Source organism: Penicillium oxalicum, chromosome VI, assembly GCF_001723175.1.
Source record: "Penicillium oxalicum strain HP7-1 chromosome VI, whole genome shotgun sequence".
NCBI classification, from domain to species: Eukaryota; Fungi; Ascomycota; class Eurotiomycetes; order Eurotiales; family Aspergillaceae; genus Penicillium; species Penicillium oxalicum.
In genome coordinates this window covers 1,572,795-1,592,030 of record NC_064655.1, presented here as the reverse complement: position 1 = coordinate 1,592,030, position 19,236 = coordinate 1,572,795, and the positions used below count along the sequence as shown (strand labels likewise).

The 19,236-nt window shown below is 52.5% G+C and overlaps 7 protein-coding genes across 7 annotated transcripts; 4 read left to right on the top strand and 3 right to left on the bottom strand.

Annotated features, from left to right (window-relative positions):
- Positions 1-311: 311 nt before the first annotated feature.
- On the top strand, positions 312-3,330 carry POX_f07851 (uncharacterized protein; the record flags this gene model as incomplete). Its single annotated transcript, XM_050116644.1, has 2 exons — positions 312-1,010; positions 1,093-3,330. 2 exons carry the CDS (start codon positions 312-314, stop codon positions 3,328-3,330), a joined length of 2,937 nt encoding a protein of 978 aa, XP_049966783.1.
- A 762-nt stretch (positions 3,331-4,092) lies between these two features.
- On the bottom strand, positions 4,093-6,490 carry POX_f07850 (Mitochondrial genome maintenance protein; the record flags this gene model as incomplete). Its single annotated transcript, XM_050116643.1, has 5 exons — positions 4,093-4,360; positions 4,558-5,342; positions 6,028-6,092; positions 6,156-6,187; positions 6,243-6,490. 5 exons carry the CDS (start codon positions 6,488-6,490, stop codon positions 4,093-4,095), a joined length of 1,398 nt encoding a protein of 465 aa, XP_049966782.1.
- A 53-nt stretch (positions 6,491-6,543) lies between these two features.
- Positions 6,544-8,835, top strand: POX_f07849 (uncharacterized protein; the record flags this gene model as incomplete). Its single annotated transcript, XM_050116642.1, has 4 exons — positions 6,544-7,307; positions 7,359-7,925; positions 7,988-8,259; positions 8,327-8,835. 4 exons carry the CDS (start codon positions 6,544-6,546, stop codon positions 8,833-8,835), a joined length of 2,112 nt encoding a protein of 703 aa, XP_049966781.1.
- A 611-nt stretch (positions 8,836-9,446) lies between these two features.
- Positions 9,447-10,107, top strand: POX_f07848 (N-glycosidase; the record flags this gene model as incomplete). The annotated part of the gene is made up of 2 exons (XM_050116641.1): positions 9,447-9,586; positions 9,669-10,107. 2 exons carry the CDS (start codon positions 9,447-9,449, stop codon positions 10,105-10,107), a joined length of 579 nt encoding a protein of 192 aa, XP_049966780.1.
- A 2,587-nt stretch (positions 10,108-12,694) lies between these two features.
- POX_f07847 (uncharacterized protein) lies at positions 12,695-13,131 on the top strand (the record flags this gene model as incomplete). Its single annotated transcript, XM_050116640.1, has 3 exons — positions 12,695-12,844; positions 12,928-12,992; positions 13,086-13,131. 3 exons carry the CDS (start codon positions 12,695-12,697, stop codon positions 13,129-13,131), a joined length of 261 nt encoding a protein of 86 aa, XP_049966779.1.
- Positions 13,132-14,856: 1,725 nt separating this feature from the next.
- Positions 14,857-16,567, bottom strand: POX_f07846 (putative endo-beta-1,4-glucanase B; the record flags this gene model as incomplete). The annotated part of the gene is made up of 5 exons (XM_050116639.1): positions 14,857-15,767; positions 15,828-15,925; positions 16,008-16,072; positions 16,140-16,348; positions 16,426-16,567. 5 exons carry the CDS (start codon positions 16,565-16,567, stop codon positions 14,857-14,859), a joined length of 1,425 nt encoding a protein of 474 aa, XP_049966778.1.
- Positions 16,568-17,994: 1,427 nt separating this feature from the next.
- Positions 17,995-18,882, bottom strand: POX_f07845 (uncharacterized protein; the record flags this gene model as incomplete). The annotated part of the gene is made up of 1 exon (XM_050116638.1): positions 17,995-18,882. One exon carries the CDS (start codon positions 18,880-18,882, stop codon positions 17,995-17,997), a length of 888 nt encoding a protein of 295 aa, XP_049966777.1.
- Between the last annotated feature and the right edge of the window lie 354 nt (positions 18,883-19,236).

Genomic DNA, 19,236 nt, shown 5'->3' with positions numbered 1-19,236 from the left:
AAGAAGAAAAACCACAAAAAAGGAAAATTCGCCTCAAACCTCTGACCACGCCCAGATCGTTCCCTCTTACTGTGGTGCTTTCTTACCCACCTGTGGAGGCGTTTTCCAATTGTGACTGAGTCCTGTCGTCGCGGTCTCCACTGCCACAGGTCCTTTTGCGTTGTCCTCCAGTACCTCCACTGCACGTTTACCCACCACGGGACATCCAATTAAACCCAACCCGTCCAGAGACTTGGATCTACTTGCTCTCTTCCATAAAAGGCACAACAACCCTAGGACCCTCCCTGCGTCCGCTTTTTTCTTTCTGCGCGATGAAGCGTCCGATGGGGATCGCGACGCACCGATTATCAGCACATCGATTCCAGCAGATTCCCGACCTCCCCAACGATTCCCACCATCCTCACGATCCTCACCACGTCATGTCGAATCCAAACGACGTGACGATCGACATTCCGTTGACGGAAACCCTGAGCCGGGGTCAGAATGGCGTTCGCCGATGGGGCTCCCAGACCGGCTCCTCCGCCCCCATCAATCACTCCCCAGAGGAAGGAGAGAAGGCGGCCCTGACCGGTCCGGGTCGTCGTCGTCGGCATAATACTGATATCAATGATTCCACGGGCAGGCCCTCGGATGCCCCCGAAGATGGGTCGGTCAATGTGGTGGGCCGCATTTACCAGGCCGTCTACAACTTCTCCGTCGTCACTCGGTACATGATCTATGTGATTCCCGTCGGTTTGTTGCTCGCGGTACCCATTATCGTGGGCGCCACTGTCGCACCGGATGCGAAGATTGGTGGCGTACACCTCTACTGGTTCTTCACCTGGATTGAAGTCGTCTGGGTCAGCTTGTGGGCGTGCAAGCTCTTTGCCAAAATCATTCCTTATGTGTTCCAATTCCTGTGTGGTATTGTCAGCGCGGGAACGCGCAAGTATGCGCTGATCCTGCGGGCCCTGGAGACTCCAATTTCGTTAGTCTTGTGGTGCATCGTTTCGCTGGTGACTTTCTTACCGGTAGGTTGACCCCCCGCGTCCCCCCAATATGGCATAGACGAGACGAAAATTTAGCGCAGAATGCTCACACAATGGACCGCAGATTATGACGTTGAACCCCAATAAGAAATCCAGCTCGGATACCGACGTGACATCATGGGAGAAGAGTGTCAAGAACATTCTGTTCGCTCTGCTTGTTTGCAGCCTCATTTTCCTTGGCGAAAAGGCGCTCGTCCAGCTCATCTCCATCAGTTACCACCGCAAGCAGTTCGATGCCAAAATCAAACAGTCCAAGCACAATGTCTACTTGGTTGGACTGCTCTTCGAGGCCTCTCGGAACATGTTCCCCATCTACTGCCCCGAGTTCAAGGACGAAGACGCCATCATCTTTGATTCGCTTCTCGCCCAGGATGCCGGAAAGACTAGCAAGCGCAGCTCGATCATGCCCTTGCGCATGATGCAGCAGGTGGGCCGGCAGGTCGGTCACAATGTCGGGCGCATCGGTGACAAGGTCACCGCTGCCTTTGGCAACGTTGCGTCCGAGCTCACGGGAAAGCAAGTGTTTAACCCGCAGGCCACTCGTTCGATCGTCACCGAGGCCTTTGAACGCAAGCGATCTGCTGCAGCGCTGGCTCGCCGGATCTGGATGTCATTCGTCGTCGAAGGCCGGGACGCGCTTTACCTGGAAGACATTGTTGAAGTTCTGGGCCCCGAGCACGAGGCGGACGCTGAAGAATGTTTCGCAGCTCTGGACAAGGATGGGAACGGTGATGTGAGTCTGGACGAGATGATCCTCACGATCAGTGAGTTTGGTCGGATGCGCAAGTCTTTGAACCACAGCATGCACGATGTCGACCAGGCGATCCACGTTTTGGACAACCTGCTGATGAGCGTTGCCTTTGTCGTCGCCATTTTGGTCTTTGTCTCTTTCGTCACCTCGGGCTTCGGGACCGTCATCGCCGCTGGTGCTACGTCTCTGCTATCGCTGAGTTTCGTTTTCGCCACCACGGCGCAAGAAGTCCTGGGCTCTTGCATCTTCTTATTCGTGAAGCATCCCTTTGATATTGGCGACCGCGTCGACATTGGCGATAAGCCTTATATCGTGGAGCGGATTTCGCTGCTCTTCAGTGTTTTCCGTAGCGTCGACGATCACCGCATGACGCAGGTCCCTAATAACATCCTGAACAGTCTATGGATCGACAACTTTACCCGCGCCAATGCCATGCATGAGCGACTGACCGTTCCCGTGAGCTTCGATACTTCCTTTGCCGAGATCCAGGCCCTGCGTGATGAGATGGAGATCTTTGTCCGTGATCCATCCAACAGCCGTGACTTCCAGCCCGACTTTGAAATCGAGGTGGTCGGTCTTGGTGCGCTCGACAAGCTCGAGCTTCGCGTTGATATTCGTCACAAGTCCAACTGGTCCAATGAGACCGTGCGCGCGGCTCGTCGCTCCAAATTCATGTGCGCGCTGGTCCTTGCGATGCGCAAGGTCCACATCCGAGCCCCCGGTGAGGCCGCTCCCGAGGAAGAATCTGGCGATGACAACGACGACGGAAAGGGCACCGCCGGTGCCGACTCGGGTGACAAGAAGCCTGTCCCGACTGAATCTGGTCCCGCTGGAGGTCTCAGCCCGGCCGCCGCCGCTGCCGCGAATGGCATGGTGACTTTGGACGCGCAGACAACGGGCCTTGACGCCCACCACGCCTCAGGCTCCCTTCGGCACCGTGGATCCACTGCGACCTCACGTGAAGCCGAGATTGCAGACCGTTTGAACTCTCGCTCGCCTGCTTTGGCCGCCGTCGATCCCAGCCGGGATGGTGGCGAAGGCCTCTACCGCTCGACTACCAGCGCCTCGCACCAATTGACCGTTGACCATAATTCCTCTCTCACGCGGGGACTCTCAACCGGTCACCGCAAGTCCGGCGTCCGGGCCTCCCTCCACGGTGAGGATCAGATGCAAGCCGCCCCCGGCGGCATGTTCACATCGCACAACGACGTACCTATCCTTCAAACGCCCGCCCCTCCCAGCTCTCGCGGTAGCGCTCGCTACGAGCCCCCCACCGCGACCTCCCCCGAGTCTTCTTCAACCCAACCCAATGCCCACCAACTAGGCTCGTTCACTCAGCCTTACTACAGCCACGAGAATCCGTACGATTCTGTCCCACTCGATTCCATCACGCCTGATCGGGCAACCGCCTCATCGAGTCATTATGATGGGACGGAGCGGTACGACCCCATCTCCCCGCCATCTATTTACTCACCAGTGCAGTCGCGGGCGCCTGCACAGAATACGAGAAGGGATCCAAATGACCGATCCCGATCGCCTTATGAACCATAAAAATTGACCATTCGGCATCGGTTTTGAACTACTGTTCCTTTTTTTTCCCGTTTTTCTCATCATGTTGGACTGTATTTCTAGACGGCCAGTGTTTCTACCGTCCTTTTCGCATTTTCTTTGGCAGTTTTGATTCTCATTCTGCTGCTGCTGTCTCTTGTATTGGATCAAGGTCCTGCTACTTTTCTTTCTTGTCTTTCCAGTGAACAAGGCTGGGGGTTTTTTCTAAATGTTGTACGATATATGAATTGCCGTGCTCAGGCTGACGGGGAGAAATCGTTAACTTGTCATGCAAGATAGGAAGAGGAAAATAAAATGAGAGTTTTTATGTTGAAACTATCTCGTACGCCTCACTCTTCCTCAGAGCTCCTCAAAGCATGAAATCCTGTGATGGGGAGAGGACTTGCAATAGAGACAAGCAGTCTGGTACTTACGTAGTAGGACCTACAGTAGAATCAGGGCTAGGTAAGGTTGTGGAAGAGCCTCGGCGTCACCTAGGTGAGGCCCAGGTCCAAATTGCCAAGAAGGGGAAAGGGGCTGATTATAACCTTTTCTCTTCCAACTATACTGAATCGCTGTCTGAGGGTGTGGGATTCTGTTTCGTTCATGCTATATGGGATGTACATGCCTACTTTCTAGGTCTCTCTCTCTCTCTCTCTCTCTCCCTTCCTCTTCCTCCTGATCAAGTCGTTTGTATAAGCGGGTTCATCTCCCAGCGAGTTCCTCCCCCATCCCTAGGCGTTTCGCTCCATATCCAAGCAAAGCTTATTTACTCTCCTTCCAGGGATACCCAACCGGATCATCTTTACGGATCCAAATTTTCGACTTCTTCTTGTTCACCACATGCTCGACAAAGACCTCCCGCGCGTACTTGGCCTTGTACTTTCGGATCCAGCGAGGGTCCCACAGTTCGCTGGCAATGCCAAGATCTTTACAGCATCGGACCAGCGCATTGGAGCGACAGCCTTCGGTAGCGGTGGGAATGCCGTCGGGCGAGAAGTAATCCTGTTCACCTCGGGCGACGGATACTAGTCTGGAAAACAGAAAAAAAAATAGAAATACCACGTCAGCACAGGTCCAATTTGAAAGAGAGAGGACGACGGGCGAGAGTAGAAAGAAGAAGATCCCCCGGCTCAGGCTATACGAGAAGGCCCAGAAAAAAGAACACATCGAGCCCGTGAACCAAATTGTTCTTTCAAAAAAACAAAAAAAAAAAAAAAAAAAACTCACCGTCCATGACAAACAAGCGCATACTCCCTCGTCACCGTCCTAGGAGTGACGATACTTTCACTCCGCGGAACGAGCCCCCATCCTCCCGGTCCAAAGGCCTTATTTAAGATCCGCCGATACTTGATCTCGGGAAGATAAACTATCCCATCAGGCTTGATCTCAACTTCTTCCGGGGCAGTTTCTGCGAGCAGAATATCTGCAGCTTCTTTGGGGAACGGTTCCGCCGAGAGACCGTGGAACGATCTCGTCCAGTCGATCTTTTCTTCCGGTGCAGACTCGAGTTCAAGCGGTTTGTCGGCGAGGCCGCTCTTGGAGATATTTTCTGTGGTTGGACGGTTGGGGGTTCCGGCAGCAACGCGGGAAGCTTGGGAGGTGGTGGATGAGGGCGTGGAGGATGAGGTCGGGGGCGTAGAACGGGGTATCTGGGTGCTGCTACTGGAGGGACTGTTTGTTGTGGCGGCGGTGGTGGTTGTCGCAGCGCTTTTGCCGTTATTCAAGGGTTGAGATCGCGTCGAGCTGTAGGTGATGCCGCGTTTGGTGGTGAACGGGCAGGACTGAACGGAGCAGTTTCTCGTGCGTGGCGCTCGCGATAGCGCGCTTGTATTTTGAATGGCTTCCAGTGTCCACCAAGGACGAATTCGTGCTATCGACATGGTGCCGTTATATTGTGCAGTGGATGATGTATCGATAAAGCTTGAAGTCTGTTCGGCAGAGCTGCTCTCGACAGGATAGAAGCTATCACGTGATGGGATGCTGGGAGTAAGATCTTGGACGAGAGGCCCAGACTGCACAACTACATGATCTCAGTGTGAAAGTTGGAATAAATATTAATAGACTACCGGGTCAGACTCTTTGATTCTGGGAAATCTCGATAGGTCATATACACCCTAAATATTCCAACAGATCTCCGCTCTTCTGGGTCAACTGAGACGGCAAGATCGAGGTTTGATAATGGGACCCCTGATCATCAAATGTACGGTGTTTGTTTTAAGCAGGATGGAAGACCTCTGAAGGTAGCCCGGCCTTGCTATTGGGTTACACTTATATTGATTATATCAGTACCAAATTGAGCGCCAGGTCTATGCAATGCTGTTCGAGAGCAAAGTTGAGCTGGAGCCATAAATGAGATGGCTCGACGTCGATGTAAAGATAGTATTCATACAGTATTTAAAGAATTAGACTGTGATACATGAAGAGCTTGAAGCCGAGTCATCTCGAGTGTCCATTCAGGCATCTTTTGTTTGGGTTCGTTGGTCATTGCCTTTGCGCTTCCAGCATTCGCGAAAGGCTTCCATCTATGACGAGTGATCAGCTGGTATTCTCCAATATTTACACGCCAACATGACGCTCATCAAGTAGTCTTCCCAGCTTTGACTGCGGCATAAAGAGCTCTTCTAAACACCAGAGCTCCCCGGCATGTTTTCGAGCCACTGGGCGCGTTCAGGGCCAAGGTGCAAACTAGCGACTTACTTCTTTGCTGCAAGCCCGCCAGTCTCTCTTTGCATAGTAGCAGTCATTCATTTTGTCCTGCTCGGCTTCGGCATAGTCAGTTGAGGTTCAGCAACCAGGAGAATGATTCCATTTCCGAAACTGCTTACCATGACAACCTGTACTGTAAATGCGTTTATCCCTGCACCGGAGTCAGCGATCAAACATGGCATCACACGGAGGGCCAATTCCAGTACCAGTCATCGGGCTCGTCATCATCCGGAGTGACATTGGCCTGCTGTTGAGCACTATTGGACATGATTTCAATAGAAGCCTTGTGCAATCCACTAGATATGCCCAAACAAGTGAAGGATCGGAAGATTTGGACTCGAACGATCGCACAGCCAAAGTCTCTCTCTCTCCGGTTGGCCTCGGCGACGTAAGAGCCGTGATCTCTTATCTTATCGTCCTGCTTCTCCACTCTCCCCCACGCCTTTCCCTCCATCTCAACGATCGATCAGCTCTCTCTCACTCTTCTCTTGCGCATGGAGAAACATCATGGCGACACCGACTGAAAACAATGCCATTCTGACGGGCAAAAAGTTAAATGTCCTGGTCTACTCCGGTTCGCTCACTAACTCTGCCTGGCTGCGTAATCGCTCTCTGACCGACAATGGCTCGACAGGAACCGGAACCACTGTTGACTCCGTCCGTCACTGTCTCTACACCTTGCGCCGCTTGCTTGCACCAAACTACGCCGTCACGCCCGTCACAGGTGATATGATCTTGAAAGAACCATGGATGGCAACATGTGCTCTTCTTGTGATCCCCGGCGGTGCAGACATGGGCTACGCGCGTACGCTGAACGGCGAGGGAAATCGGCGCATCACCCAGTTCGTGCGCCGTGGGGGTAAATACCTCGGTCTCTGTGCGGGAGGCTACTACGGGTGCAAAAGATGCGAATTCGAGGTCGGAGACAAAACCATGGAGGTCATTGGCGATCGGGAGTTGGGCTTCTTCCCCGGAACTTGTCGAGGCGGTGCCTTTCCCGGGTTTGTTTACCACAGCGAAGCCGGGGCAAAGGCGGCCCGGATTGATGTCTCCAAGGAGACGTTGAGCATTGGCACGGTCCCAACGCAGTTTCGGTCCTACTACAATGGAGGTGGGGTCTTTGTTGATGCTCCGAAAATGCAGGATAAGGGCGTAGAGGTACTGGCAAGCTACTCGGAGAAACTGAACGTGGATCCCGGAGAGGGCGCTGCAGCGGTCGTCTATTGCAAAGTCGGAGACGGTGCAGCGATCTTGACGGGACCTCATCCGGAGTGAGTGTCGTCATTCAGTCCGAGCGACATAGCGACTGACTTGCTGTTTAGATTTGCGGCTGTAAATCTGGACCCTCAAGCCAATGGTCCAGAGTACAAAGAGATCGTAGATGCGCTGGCTGCCGACGACAAGGAACGAACGGACTTTTTAAAAGCCTGTCTTTCCAAGTTGGGGTTGCAGGTCTCTCAAGACTCGACCGTCGTTCCATCTTTGTCGTCATTACATGTGTCCGGACTCAATACCGATGACACTTTAGATATTCTCGCCTCTCTTGCGCCATCCCTGACCAATGAAGGTCAAAAAGAGTATCTGAAGGACGAAAATGATACGTTCAGGATCGAGCGCCCCGGCACATGGAACTTGAATGACCTGGAAGATGCCTTGCCAGAGGGATCCTCATCGTCCCACGAGGGCATCGTTGATTATAAGGAAGTTATCAAGCGACTGGTGTTTCACGACGAAATCCCATCCTCCAAAATCACTCCGTATTTCAACCATCACGCCTTTTACGCCAATCTTCGCCAATACCAGTCTGATTCAAAAGAGGGCGCTTCAACCTTTGGTTCGAAGTTGATGTATGGGGAAGTCCTCACTAGTACGAACACGATATTGGAGAAGTGAGTTCTATGTTGTGTCCTGGCCAAGTTCTCAAGAATGTCCTGTTCTAACAAGTACCCAGGAACGTCAAATTGCTGCGCCAATTACCCCATGGATTTACCGCTACGGCGACTGTGCAAGTTGCAGGGCGTGGCCGAGGCTCCAATGTTTGGATCTCTCCCGCGGGCTCGTTGATGTTCTCAACGATAGTGCGGCACCCTGTGGAGAAGATCCAGTCTGCACCTGTCATCTTTATTCAATATCTGTCAGCAATGGCAGTGGTGAAGGGGATCAAAAGCTATGCCAAGGGATATGAGACTCTCCCCGTAAAATTGAAGTGGCCCAACGACATCTGTGAGTGCCACATCGTTACTCGAACACCCTCACTCAACTTCATCATGCATACTAAATTATTTGTTAGACGCTCTCGACCCAGAAGACCCAGAGCAAAAGCGATACACCAAGATCTGCGGCATCCTCATCAATTCACACTTCATGTCAAATGAATACATCTCCGTCGTCGGCATCGGTTTGAACGCCACCAACGCCTCGCCCACGACCGCTCTCACGGCTCTCGCTGCTCGCTACGCCACTCCCGGAGCCGCTGCCGCATCTCCAATCACTCTCGAGAAGCTACTTGCTCGCATTCTCACCACGTTTGAAGAGCTTTACACCCGCTTCCTTCGAACCGGATTTGATCGCGCTTTTGAAGCGATGTATTACGAAGACTGGCTGCATATGCACCAGATTGTGACGTTGGAGGAGGAAGGCGGTGCTCGTGCCCGCATCCAGGGCATCACGCGAGATTACGGACTGCTACTTGCTGAAGAATTGGCCTGGGATGACCGTCCAACTGGCCGAGTCTGGCAGCTGCAGAGTGACAGTAACAGCTTTGATTTCTTCCGCGGGCTGCTGAAGCGGAAGGTTTGACGTTGGAGAGAGGAACGGAGGGCTTTGGGACAAAAGATTCTTGTCGATATTAAGTCTGTTTTTTTTTAGAATAGAACCCCCCTTCCCCAGTGCTGTGTATACATTTCAGCAATATGGAACGTTAATTCATCACGTAAATGGGGTTTGAAATCTATTCCCGTGTGGATTCGAACTCGTATGCGAGTTTGAGCATGGGGCAACATGCTCGGCGGGCTGAGGTTATCCCGAGTTGCCCCCAATGACTGGGTATGCACGAATTTTTCCAAAACGCCTATTAAATAGTAAAACCAAAGAAACCCAATATCGGTTTGAATCTCTTCGGGCCAGAAACAGTGCACATTCAAGGTCGATGACCTCGTATTCGAGCCTTGGCCACGACAAGGATGACTCACCGAGGACAGATGACTCCGATCCTCGCGCGTCCGTACTGCCGGCGGCAGAGGACTAGCTACTGCTACAGCTACAGCCATATAGATAAAGACATCATCATCGACAGAAAGACATTCCAAATAAAATTACATCCACTGCTACTCACACTCTGATCTTGACCTGCTCGATTCAACTAAAATACATCTCATCCAACAACATCCCCGTCATACACCCGTGCAACCATGGAATCACCAACCAACAAAGACCTACCCATTTATTTCTGGAAACCAGAAGGCGAAGTAGGCTTCCTAGGCCAATGGTGGCCATCTCCATTTAAATGGGAGCATGGGAATGAAAAGTACACATATGCGAATGCCGAACAGTGAGTGATGCAATTTCATTTCCATTACCATCTCCATTATCAGCCCGCGGGTGAGAATCCCAAGTTTATCTGATACACCCAGGGAACTGATGTGGAATACTTCAAGATACATGATGCATCGCAAAGCGCTCCTGTTTGCAGGACCGGCTCACCCCGTTACGCACGACATTCGCACCGGGTGGAAAATTCATCCTCGCGAGCTTCGAAATCTAGGCCGGAAGATTCCCAGATTTGACGACGAGGTGTGGGAAATGCATCGGTTGGAGATCGTCATCGAGGGCAATTATCTCAAGTTCTCACAGAATGAAGATTTGAAGCGGCGGTTGCTTGGCACTGGGGAGCGTGAATTGGTCGAGGCTAGTCCGCAAGATCGAGTATGGGGGATAGGATTTGGAGCAAAAAGTGCTGGTGAGAATCGGGAGAGGTGGGGATTGAATCTTTTAGGGAAAGCTTTGATGGAAGTACGTCGCAGGATTCAAGAGGATGAATTGCAAGCATCGCGAGGTTCGAAACGTAAATAGAGCGGAATGGTGGTCTTGCGGTCATAGTTTCAAGTATGTGGTCGTTGAACCGTGTTGCTGTTCAGCCAGCGTACGCCGCGGAGTGGGCTTGCGATCAAGGCCGGTTTTACTGACTCAATGATGAAAGAAGACCTCGCTGCAGGGCCGCCGAGAGGTTTCGTGAACAGGGCGAGAGAGAGAGAGAGAGAGAGAGAGACGCGGCGACGTGAAGGGATAGATACCAACGATTTTTCACTGGCCACTCGTTCCCCGAGAGATCTCTTTTCGAGTCAGTCGCAACCGCGTTCATATACTTTTCAGCACACTGTCCAAATCAGCTCGCGTTTTGTTAGCTCATCCGTTCATGGAAAGCGTTGTAAAGACCTTCTCAAGGCTGGGCATGTGGCAATTCCAATTCCACATGTCCAATAGGCCACCGTCTTGATGTGTTCTAATGATATAGCGTAGACTTGTGAGACTCGAAGTTTCAGAAAACGTGCCGAGCACTCGGTGACGGTTTCCAGCTGGTTGTGCAAGGTGGATGGCCTCGTGAGATGACCCGTTCCTTCGTTGTCAGTGAGCTGAAGAGCTTTGCTGGCCAAAAGTCTGCCTGGTCGCAATGGACAGTGGCTGTTCCCGGCAGTGAATCCTCCATAAGGTCCATATCAGAAGCCGGACCGCTGTTGAAGATTTTCACATTGCTCGAGACGGTTGGTTCAAAGCCCGTACCCTTCGTTCAAGGACAGCGGCTTTTGGTGACCCATCCTTGTGGGCCTTTTTGACAAAAGCGTAATCATAGCTTTGATTAAATCAATTTGCTTCGTGATAGATGAGGAGTTTTTGGGGGGGGGGAGCCGTCTCGCAATTTCCACAAGTAAAAGGCCTGGGTTTGGGCGAAGGGGCGTTCCTGTGTTTCCTCGACGTTTCAGAATCCGAGAAAGGCTTTGCCTACGAAGAACTTTGGACCAGAAGGGCACGGTACGATCAGGTGAATCGTCAGCACCATCTCAGAATATACACTGAAAATGGCGAAATGAACAGGCAAGCGTGAGGATCGCAGTCATGACCATGATGAACCACCAATGTCTTGCCCGTGACGAAGGGGGTGAAATCAAAGGTGATGTTGGGTATTTGATCGAAATCAAGTGCAGCGCCTTGCTCGCTCGAGCCACTCCCCTGGTCATTCGTCAGGATCGGAATCTGGGAGATTGTCATCAAGATCTCGCGCACAAATGATCGCGTCCAGAAAGGGTGAGCCTTCCAGGGTTGGACTCTCCATCTGGCATCGTCCCGTGATCCGAATATCCGGTCAGGTGGGGTTGCCAAGAGGCTTGGCGCCCACCAGTGATTACCAGTTTCTGCGGTTAGGGCTGACGCGGAGTCCACCTCATCCAGGCATGCGTCTGTCATCCAAGACGTACGGCAGTCACGGTGGTCCTGGTCCTGGACGATCGCTCCCCTCTTGTCGAAGGTGTCCACCGTGCGCAGTGAAATAGCACCTTGCCACCAGGTATGTACATCGCACAGTATGGTTGTTGTGTAGATGTGTTTCCGGCATCTCCCATTTTAATTTTAGGGATACTGAGTCACTGCGGGATACAGTACTTGATGAACCTCGGAGATTGCCGATCTCTTATTGCTGGTGCCTGAACGCCCACACAAAAATAGTCTTCCGTCCCACGTCCAGCACAGGACAACATCCGAGCATGTATATCTGGAGTCATCTACAGTGGATAGGAGTACACAGCCCATTTCCGAGGCTTGTCTGGCGCTAAGCCTCGTTTCAGTGGCGGTGTAGTGGCCGTCTGTTTGGACCGAGTGCTCGATTCTGTCGTTTTTTTTCTCTCTGTTTTGCGGAGGTCCGCTGTGGATTAGCCGATCATTCCTGGTGCCTGAAGGGATGCCTAGGCAGCACCGTTTTGGCGTTGTCTGCCGGCTTCTCTGCACGTCTGCGGTATCCCAATAGTTCAGTCCGCATGGTCAGCACCTAGTCCTGCAGGCGAAAACTGGCTGGTCCGGTGCATAACGGCGCGTAGGAGGGGGTGTGTGTCGCACCTCTAGCTGTCGACGATCGCAGATCCTCGCGAGAGATCCCAGAGCGGAGCGGAACCTCTTCGCGTCTATTCGATCGGTCCAGGTGGACAGTCCGCGTCGTATTCCCCATGAAAATGGTCTTGGATCTTTGACGAATGCTTCGAATCGCGCAAGAGAGTTGTTCCGAGGGAGTGTATCCTGGCGCCGACGGAAAGCACAGCCGATGTAATTCAATGATTCGTATGATACAAAACAAAGAACGCCCAAGTGGGACAGACTCGTAACGTGGCGGGCGTCCCGTCCGGTACTCCCAAGCCCCCCCCCATCCTTGGAAATTACCCGTTTCGGTGTTTCTATTTTTCTTTTTTTTTTGAAATTTCATTTTCTGGTGTTCCTGAGCGGCTCAGCCCTGCTGATCTCGCTGTCGCGCGGATCATTCAAAGGTACTTAAAGTTACTCCAATTCCCCGTTCTTGGTCAGATTCAATTCATCTTCAACCTCCTCCCCTACTCCTCTCCCACTCCTATCTTACAGATACTTCTCACATCCACTTCCGTCACCACATCACATCACCATGTTCAACTTCAACTTCTTCAAGTCTGCTCCCGCCGAGTCTCAGGCTCAGTCCCAGGAGGGTACCTGGAACCCCAACACCATTGCCATGCAGCAGCCCTCAAGCCCTGCGGCTCCCTCCGCAGATGGCAACGTCGTCGCTCAGCAGCCTGTATGTGGACCCGAGACCCTCATCCCCCCCACCTTTTTGACCCGAATAGCCCAAGGAATCCCAAGCTAACAGATGACATCTAGACCGGCCACGAGGAAATGTCCATGCAGCTCCGTGGTGGTGGCGGCGGTGGTCTGTGCTGTGGCATGTGAGTAAACCCCTTCTATCACTGTACCATGATTCCAATGGAATGGCCTGGTCATCATCCACGAATCTAATCACTGACCAACTGGGTGAACAGCTGTGCCGGTCTTGCCTGCTTCGAGTGCTGCGAGATTTGCTGCTAAACGACCGGATACTTTTTGAGAATCCCAGAGAGAAGAGCCAGTTCACGAACCGAAGACGAACGGACACACCACGAATGCCTGATGACACAAGCCACTGGCTGGGTTGAAATAGGATGAAGACGTCCGGTTCTGGGGAGAAATGATCGCCATCCTCATGCTTTCTGTTGAATTTCCTATCTTGTTATTTTATTAGATCATATTTCTACGCGATATACCCAATGGCAACCACGCGATCATGCAGTGCACTTTTCTTTTTTCTCTGTGTCTCTCTGGTCCTGTGGATACTACATTGGGAGCCTGAGCTTCTAGATTCCGGGTGTCGGACCCCTGTGTAAATGGAGAATCGTCAACCTTTTTTGATGAAAGAACCTTAAAAATTCCCCGTAGACATGTAAAGCCATCAGGCGACTGTCCATGATTAATATAACGCTTGTAGTGGACGTGTTAATGGCCTGATAGGCACCCTCCATACCTACACCTTTTGACTGCGATGCCCACCGCATCTATAGCTGATATAGGTACCTAGACTTAATGCCCACTCTCCCTATCTCCAGTCGGAAAAGATCCCAAGACTATCCCGTCTCTCTGTCAATCTCTAGCGAGAAGTTCATATGAACTGGGCAATAACTTATTTTTTTTTAAAAAAAAGGTCTTTTCAAACTTGGTAGATTAAAGATAAACCTATCAACTACTTGGCATATATAGTAAGATACCACATCGTACATACCTCCTTGGATTTCCCATCCCAGACCTCAACATCAGTGCCCACGCATTGCCTACACTTTGATCATCTCCAGGAGGCGATCAATATCCCGGTCCGCCAGCAATGTGCCCTGTCCGTAGTGCAAGGAGACGATGCGAACCTTCAATGGGTCCCGGAGAATCATGGGAGTCAAGGGATCGCATCCTGCTCAATTTAAATGTATATGGGGCTGCGGATGAACACGACATGCCGTCGCTCCAAGAGTGTGCCACGGACGAAATTCTTGAATCTTGGCGATATGCTCGACGGGGTAGGAGAGGAGAGGAGGGGAAGCAATGGAAGGATTCGTGGAGGAGATCAGTCGAGTGGCTTAGCTGAGGGGGATTGGACTTCTAGTCGTTGCTGGAAGGGTAGTATGGAAAATGGCTAACTTTTCTGCGGCGATTCTTTAACCTACAGTTGGAGAGAAGGGTCAAATCGTAGACCTATATTCTTTGCGGTGTGCGCGGCGGAAATCAAGTTTGAGCTTGACAATGTCGATTTGAAAAACAGGATCAAGGGCTACGAGGATAGAGGGACTACGACCGGAGCAGCTTGGCTAGAAAAAGTATGAATGTCGGTATGCTTACGATTTGGAAGACTTGGGTGTGGTATTTTAAATCACGTGCCGAGCGCTAGCCGATATACTCGGATACGTGGTCCGGATAATCCAGGCTTACCATGAGAAATTTCAAAGAAACATACTTATACGATAGTCTTGTTGAGCAGCAAAAATAGCGTGGAATGAGTAAAGAAGTGAATTGGATGAAGAACAATAGTCCAAATAGAGAAAAAAAAAAGTATACAGTCGAAGATCTCAAATGGTGTGTCTTCTAAGAAGAGAAGGTAAATATGTAATGTAAAAAAAAGGTGTCTCCAAGCCAAATGCCAACTACGCTAGAATATGATCATCCGCTTTTTCTTTGCATCCCAAAAGGAAATGAAAAGTCCAGTCAAGAAGGGTGAGGAGGGCGTGCCAACCCTTACAGGCACTGGGAGTAGTAGGGGTTCTGCTCCACGCACTTGTAGGGGCTCTCGCAAGCGGTGGCACCGGTCCAGTTCATACCACCGCACTGGGACCAGCGACCGACGGTACCGCCGGTGGAGGGCGAGGCGGGCTGAGTGGCGACGGGCTTGGCAGTGCAGGCGGACTTGGTGGTTCCGGCAGCCTTGGTGGTGAAGGTGGAAGTAGCAACCGGGGCAGGAGCCTGGGCGGGCTCGGTGGAGATGGGCTTGCTGACGGGCTGGGCAGTGGTGGTGATCTGGACGGGGGCCTTGGTGGTGGCAGGCTGCTGAGCGGGGGCGGGCTTGGTGGTGGTGGAAGGAGAAGAGCCGGAGTTGCCAACGGGGGCAGCAGCAGAGCCGTTAGGGAAGTACTTCTTCAGGATGGGGAGGTAGGCGGCATAGGCAGGGCCGTCGGTGGGCTCCAGGGAGTACATGTAGGATCCCCACCAGGGACCGGCAGACCACCAGGACGCACCGGTCCAGACATCGGAGTTGTCCTGCATGTAGGAGAGCATGTCTTCGACGGCGGACTCGCAGACGGAGTTGGCACCACCGGCGAACTCGCCAATGAAACCCTTCTTGTTGTTGGCCTTGAGCCAGGCGGTGGCGGACTTGAGACGCTCGCTACCGATGGTGGCGCTGACACAGGACTCGGAAGTACCGGACTTGTCACCGTCGAGGTACTGGTGCATCTCGTAGACGATCTTGCCCTGAGGGTCCTTCAGGTTCTTCATGTTGTCGTTGGTGTCGGTCCAGGACCAGGCACCAGTCCAGGCGTTACCCTCGACGAAGATGTACTGGGAAGTGGCACCGGCGGCACGGATACCATCAATGGCAGCCTGGTTGAGGTTCAGGACGAGAGTCTGATCCATGTTGTTGTACTCGTTGTCTAAAAGCGGGAGGTCAGTTCATCTGACGAAGCGCCAACACATCTTCCGTGGAGACTCACTGGTGTCGAAGATGACCTTGTCGTTGGAGCTGAACTCGCCAGCAACCTTCTTCCACCAGGCCTGGAAGTCGGCGGTGGAGGTGATGACGCTGCCGCCACTATTGGAGATGGTTAGCAGCGCACTTTCTTCGCTTTCATGTTCTTCGTGTTCTTCGAAAAGTAGCAGATCAGATCACGTACTATCGGCCATAGTTGTGGGGGTCAAGGACGGCGTAGGCACCGCTCTTGGTGATGGAGTTGACGGTCTATTGGATGGAGTCGATTAGCATTGGCTCGAGCAGTCTCAGCCATGGGCACGGTCTCATCACTCACAGACTTGAGAGCAGCCAGGTAGGTGGCATCGAAGGAACCAGTCAAGCTGCCAGGCACCAAGCGCTCCATCAGGAAGGGGACACGGAAAACGTTCATGCCAGCGTCACGGAGAACCTGGATCTTGGAGGCGACGGGCCAAGTGTAATCCTTGCCGAGAGTGCCGGGGATGGCGGAACCAAACTCAGCACCAGACTCGCTGACACCGAACCCTAATCCAACATGTGAGTTTGCAGGTCTATCAAGCGGGGTGTGGACCCTGGGTCCAGGAGCGAACAGGAAGTCTTACAGGTGAAGCCGTTGGCGCGCTTCTCGACGCTGCGCTTGCTGGTGTTGATCTCGCGGCCGGCGGGAACGACCTCACGAGCACTGGGGTAAGCAACGGCCATACCAGCAGCGCTGGCGGCCAGAACCATGTTGGTGAACTTCATCTTGGGCGTTTGTTTGAAAGGAAGAGAAGGACTGTTGAGTTGGTCAAGGGAGCGTATGTGCAAGCTGATCGAGATCGATATGCAAGAAGAAAAAGAATGAACGGATCAAGAAGCCTGTCTTGAATCCCAAACGAAAGAGAGTATGCAGAGAAGAGAGAGAGAGAGAAGAGGGAAGGATCGGTATGGGACATTCCAACCCTCATGCATTATATAGTTCGACAGGCCAAGTAGATTAGATGAGCGGGGGTCGACGTCAAACCGGGCTAGCCAGAGCTTCCGGCTCGGATTAGCGAGCCATCTGATACACCAAGTGGGTTTCGCGTCCAGAATCTCCGTTCGTGAGCCTCGCTGGCAGAAAGTCTCTCTTCTCCGGGGTCGCAGTGATAGGTCCCTCGCGGCTAGTTTGGCTGACACCGACAGAAGGGAGAGCTCTAGTGCCTTCGATCAATCAACCTGGTGGCCAAAGGACCACTGGATCCAGCACGAATTGGCCTGGATGTCTGGACCAGCCCTGATCCGGTCCTTGATCAATCTAATTTCCATCGCGACGAGTGCCCGATGGGGCTAGCGATGTCACCAATTTAGCCATGGTCCCATACGCTAGTCCGGGGGGATCGCGATAGTCGTGGGCTCACCGTTAGGGCAGTAGCCTGTGATGATAGAGGCGGCTGCAAGATGTGGAGTCGGTGGACTCAAACTGCTCTGCCACCACGCAACTTCCAGGGGCTCCCAAGTGATTTTGCGATCCAGCCAAGGGGCATCGTCGACCTGAAGTCATCAGTGGAGGAATGTCAGCTTTCATTTTTTCCGGTTCACTGGGGCCCAGGGGCAGGAGTTTCGGCGTCTGTTCTGTTACGGGCAATCCCGAGCAAATCAAGAAATGAGAAAGGATGCCCAATAGATGAATGGACGCTCAAGCTGAAACGTGGCGGGTCCAGGCGCAGAACGGTTGGTGAATCTTGCCAGGCCGCTTAGCCTGATTTGTCTCGGAAGATTTCTGTGCGAACCACCCAACCTAAACTCGCCCCCCCCCCCCCAAAAGTAAAAGAAAATAATAAATAACAACAACTAGAAAGAATAAAGATCTGAACTGCGATAGCAATTCTATGACTGAGCACGATATGTTGAGTGTTGAGCAAATAGCAGCATGTCGTGCACCATCCAGGAGAGCGGATACAATGAGCGTGGGTGTGGAGGAAACATCCACGATCATAGAGTGGAGAAAAATGCAATCAACGTCTCTTCGGCCGTTGGACACACTAAGTAGCAAGAAATCGTCCAAGAAAAAACTGTGTGGCCCAGACGCATGGTACCGAACTTTGAAATGATCCCACGCAACGTCTGTTTCATCATCTTCACCATCTGTTCTAAAGTCTAGAGGGTGGCCATGGGTGCTGCATCGATGAACCGCCATGGCCGGCTAATTGCTATTCTTCAATGTGGAACTCAAACGAACGATCGCCTGTTCCAATGGGCACGGCCGTTGCATTCTGGTCGTATAAAGTTCGCTCAAAGTACCGGACTCGACCATCGGGCCGAGCCAAAAGAATCGTCTGCTTCTGAGTTCCGTACGGCCCGGACATGTAGTGCTGGCCCCGAGGTTCCTTCATTTCGTCTTCTACGCGAGCAGCAGCTTTGCCCGCCGCGGGGTTGGTTCCGTCCTCCTGTCCGAGAACCGGCACAAAGATACTCTTCCGCAGATGGTTAATGTATTCCTCGACATCTGTGCCTGGGGGCAGACGTGGCAGGGAATCGGTACTCAGGACTCCGAGAAGTCGCTGCAAAAGGGCCTCTTCGTCCTCGTGGGCCTGTGCATGATCCTCGATCGCCCGCTCCATGAGCTTCTCACCGTTCAAAATTTTGGGCCAGGTCCGATCGTCAAACCGCGTGTTGCTGAGTCCGCGTGTTTGATTTTTTTCAGTAGCAACCCAGGTGATCTGGTCGAGGTGTGTGGACCGATTGGAGACAATCGCCAGAGGCTCATTCACTCGACCACAGAGCAGACTGAACCCCCCGACTTGCTTTGTGGTCGGACTGGCAACCATCTTCTGCACAAAGTCTAGGGTGGTCTGACATTCCTCCGGCGGACCGGTGAGCCAGCTGTTCACGATTCGACCCCGGCTCTGCACCCCGACAGCCTGGGCACAGTGATCTTCTCGAAAATTAGTGAGGACTGCGATCTTTCCCTGCTTCGTAACCCCCATCCATGTGCCATGGTCTTCTCGCGCCATGTCGCGTGAACCGAGGACAAACGAGGCCGGGTCGGGCCACCAATCAACCGAGGATGTTGGCCGTTGTAGATATTCCTGGGACATGGTGAGAAGGAGGCACTTTTGACAGTTCCGGAAGGGATCACACACATCGCGATTATCAATGATAATGAGGGAATACGCAGGGTGTGCGGTCGAGATGAGTGCGATACACATCTTTTGGTAGATCCGGGGCTCGTGGGTAGATCTCAGCGAATGCGGGGGAAGTATGCGACAACCTTCCGAGCGTCGGCGCAAGAATTATCGAAGAATGGAAGATGGAAGATGAAAGATGGACTATGCAAAGCGATAGACCCCAATGGAAAAATACAGCAGCAGGTGAAAATGGAAGAGCGTCACTCAGCAGAGAATCAGTGCGTGAAAGAAAGGGTAAATCACCCTCCGGCGTCTTGGCTGTTG